General features: G+C 42.7%; 1 protein-coding gene across 2 annotated transcripts; it reads left to right on the plus strand.

The window, feature by feature from the left end:
* Positions 1-202: 202 nt before the first annotated feature.
* Positions 203-1918, plus strand: LOC131079544 (polygalacturonase non-catalytic subunit AroGP2). 2 transcript variants are annotated; one of them, XM_058017521.2, is made up of 2 exons: positions 203-543; positions 625-1918. In XM_058017521.2, the coding sequence occupies exons 1-2, from the start codon at positions 496-498 to the stop codon at positions 1831-1833; spliced, it is 1257 nt and encodes a 418-aa protein (XP_057873504.1). In that variant the 5' UTR covers positions 203-495; the 3' UTR covers positions 1834-1918. The 2 variants fall into 2 exon arrangements, with proteins under 2 accessions (XP_057873504.1, XP_057873505.1); XM_058017522.2 differs by having other exon boundaries at positions 203-519.
* Positions 1919-2491: the final 573 nt, after the last annotated feature.

A 2491-nucleotide genomic window follows, 5' to 3' on the forward strand; every position in this document is an offset into this window, starting at 1 on the left:
TCAATGATCACATCGGATCATTGACTGAATAACCATAATAAATTGGAAAATACTAAAATAAAAAAACAATATATCATATTTTAGAATTTATTTTTTGAAAGACAAAATGATCAATCTCCTGGATAACGATTTTCTGCTTATTTACCACTAAACAACACAAAATAATCATCACAGATCGATCACGAGAGGATTCCAGAACTTCTGTACACACACCACTGAACAATCTAGCCAACAAACTGTTTCTTTACCCTTTTAATCACCTAAACGAAAATTAAATTTGGGCACAAATAATCGTATACCGCCGCATAATCGTAATTTCAATATGTGTCCTTGATTGGCTTCTCGTGACGATCTTTAATCATAATTTCAATCTGTGTCCTCGATTGGCTTCTCGTGACAATCTGCAATGCACAGAGACTCAGAGAACAAATAAACTTAAGACATCCATGGCTTTATCGCTCTTAAGCAACAGTCGGCGGCCTTTTTATTCAGACGATGTCACGCTGCGCAATCCTTCTGGTTCTTGTCTTATCCATGTTCACTGTAAGTTAATTGCATCCAAGCAAGATTGTTCTTTGATGGCTTGTATGATATTTATAATGGTGGCTTTGATGATCTGCGCAGTTCTCAAACGGTGAGAACAATGGAGATCATCCATTTGCAGCAAAGGCTTCTCTGTTGCGCTTTAGACGACGCGCATTGCCCGATGCGCGGCTTCCACCATTCTTGCTGCAAAAGGCCTCGCCCCTGAATGCTTCTTCCGTTGCTCTGTTTTCTCTCTATTTGAAAAATCACACACTGTCCGATCATATCGCCTCCTTCTGCAGGGCAGCGGAGCTTTTCTGTACTCACACAGCGGTGAGAAACGGCAAAGCCATGGCAGGATCCTCGGATTTCAAAAACCCTAAGGTAAAGAAGCTCAAGCAGAACAGGGCAAACGACAATGCATTCAAAAATAACTCCAACGGCAGCTTACAGATCTCCAGAAACTATGCCCCCGGATCCAAGGTGAAAGACGAGGGTTTTGCCACATCCAGCGAATTTGCTCAGTATGGCAACGGTTTCAACAGCCCTAGCGTTGCCTTCACTTCCTATAGCTTCAAATTCACTTTCAAAAACTATGCCAGGAACGACATAACTTTTTCAAATTACAAAGCGATGAGCGTGGAGGCTGGAAAGTTCTTCAGGGAGAATCTGCTGGTGCAGGGCAAAACCCTCCTCATGCCCGAAATCAAGGATTTCATGCCCAAAAGATCGTTCCTTCCCGCCTCTCTGGCAAATAACCTGCCCTTTTCTACCCAAACTCTGCCGGAGCTGATGAAAATGTTTCACATTCCAGAGAACTCGTCAATGGCGGCGATCATGGCGCGGACGCTGCGACAATGCGAAAGGGCGGCGGTGAAGGGCGAAATAAAGAAATGCGTGAGGTCGGTGGAAAGCATGGCGGAATTTGTAGTGTCAGTGTTGGGCTCAAAGGTGGAGGTGCTTACCACAGAAAGCACGGCGGGATCTGGACACAACGTTTCTGTGGGCGCCGTCATGGGCAAAGGTGGAGGGAAGATTACAAGGTCTGTGTCGTGTCATCAGAGTCTGTTTCCGTTTCTGGTTTATTACTGTCATTCGGTGCCCAAGGTTAGGGTTTACCAGGCTGCATTGTTGTCAATGAAGGAGGAGAAGAAGATAAACGAGGGAGTGGCCATCTGCCATTTGGACACCAGGCAATGGAGTGCAAAGCATGCGGCATTTGTGGCGTTGGGACATGAGCCAGGGGAGATCGAAGTCTGCCATTGGATTTTCGAGAACGATCTGGTCTGGGTGCCGCTGGCCGCATAACATTTTGTTAAGCGGATATGGGAAGCATCAACTGTGTCGTTTAGTAACAGAAAGTAAATCTGAAATTGCTTCATGATTTCTATAATTTTTATGATGATCTGAAATCACACAATCAAATCTAGAAATAACATATAAATCTGAGATGTGTTATATTATTATTAGTCTCGCCTATCTATAGGCAGAAACTAATGTTTTCATCTCTACCTATTAATTTGCTTTGAAATCCGTGACAACTAATCACATTTAATTATTTTTTGGCTTTTCTCACATTTTCTAATGTTTTGCTATTTAATAGAATTAATAATTAAAATGAAATTAGTTTTTGCTTTTATCATTGGTTGTTGCCGTTAATTTTTTTTTTCGAAACTATGATTAATTTCACAATTCTCTACCTGGCTCCTCCGCTGAAACTCCAGCAACTGCTCCAACGCTCGCTTGTGCATGTAATAAGCTGAGGCCACCACTATGGTGGCCCCTACCAGGGCTGCCATTACCAAATGCAAGGTCCCCGAGCTCGAGATATCCATTGAAACCCTTCAAATTTCGGTGCGCAACTTATTAATCTTCTCGTTTTCCTGTTTGATTTTTTTGTTCCTTTTGTCTCTCTTTCGTCCGTGACAATCGGAACTGAATTTAAAGACGACGAACCAAACCTTTA

This window comes from Cryptomeria japonica, chromosome 8 (genome assembly GCF_030272615.1).
Source record: "Cryptomeria japonica chromosome 8, Sugi_1.0, whole genome shotgun sequence".
Taxonomy (NCBI): Eukaryota; Viridiplantae; Streptophyta; class Pinopsida; order Cupressales; family Cupressaceae; genus Cryptomeria; species Cryptomeria japonica.

What these genes read in the sequence shown, in the direction of transcription:
- LOC131079544 (XM_058017521.2), top strand. Translation starts at nt 496, where the DNA reads ATGTCACGCTGCGCAATCCTTCTGGTTCTTGTCTTATCCATGTTCACT. An exon ending in TTGTCTTATCCATGTTCACT is followed by an intron (nt 544 to 624) that starts GTAAGTTAATTG and finishes TGATCTGCGCAG; the next exon opens with TTCTCAAACGGTGAGAACAA.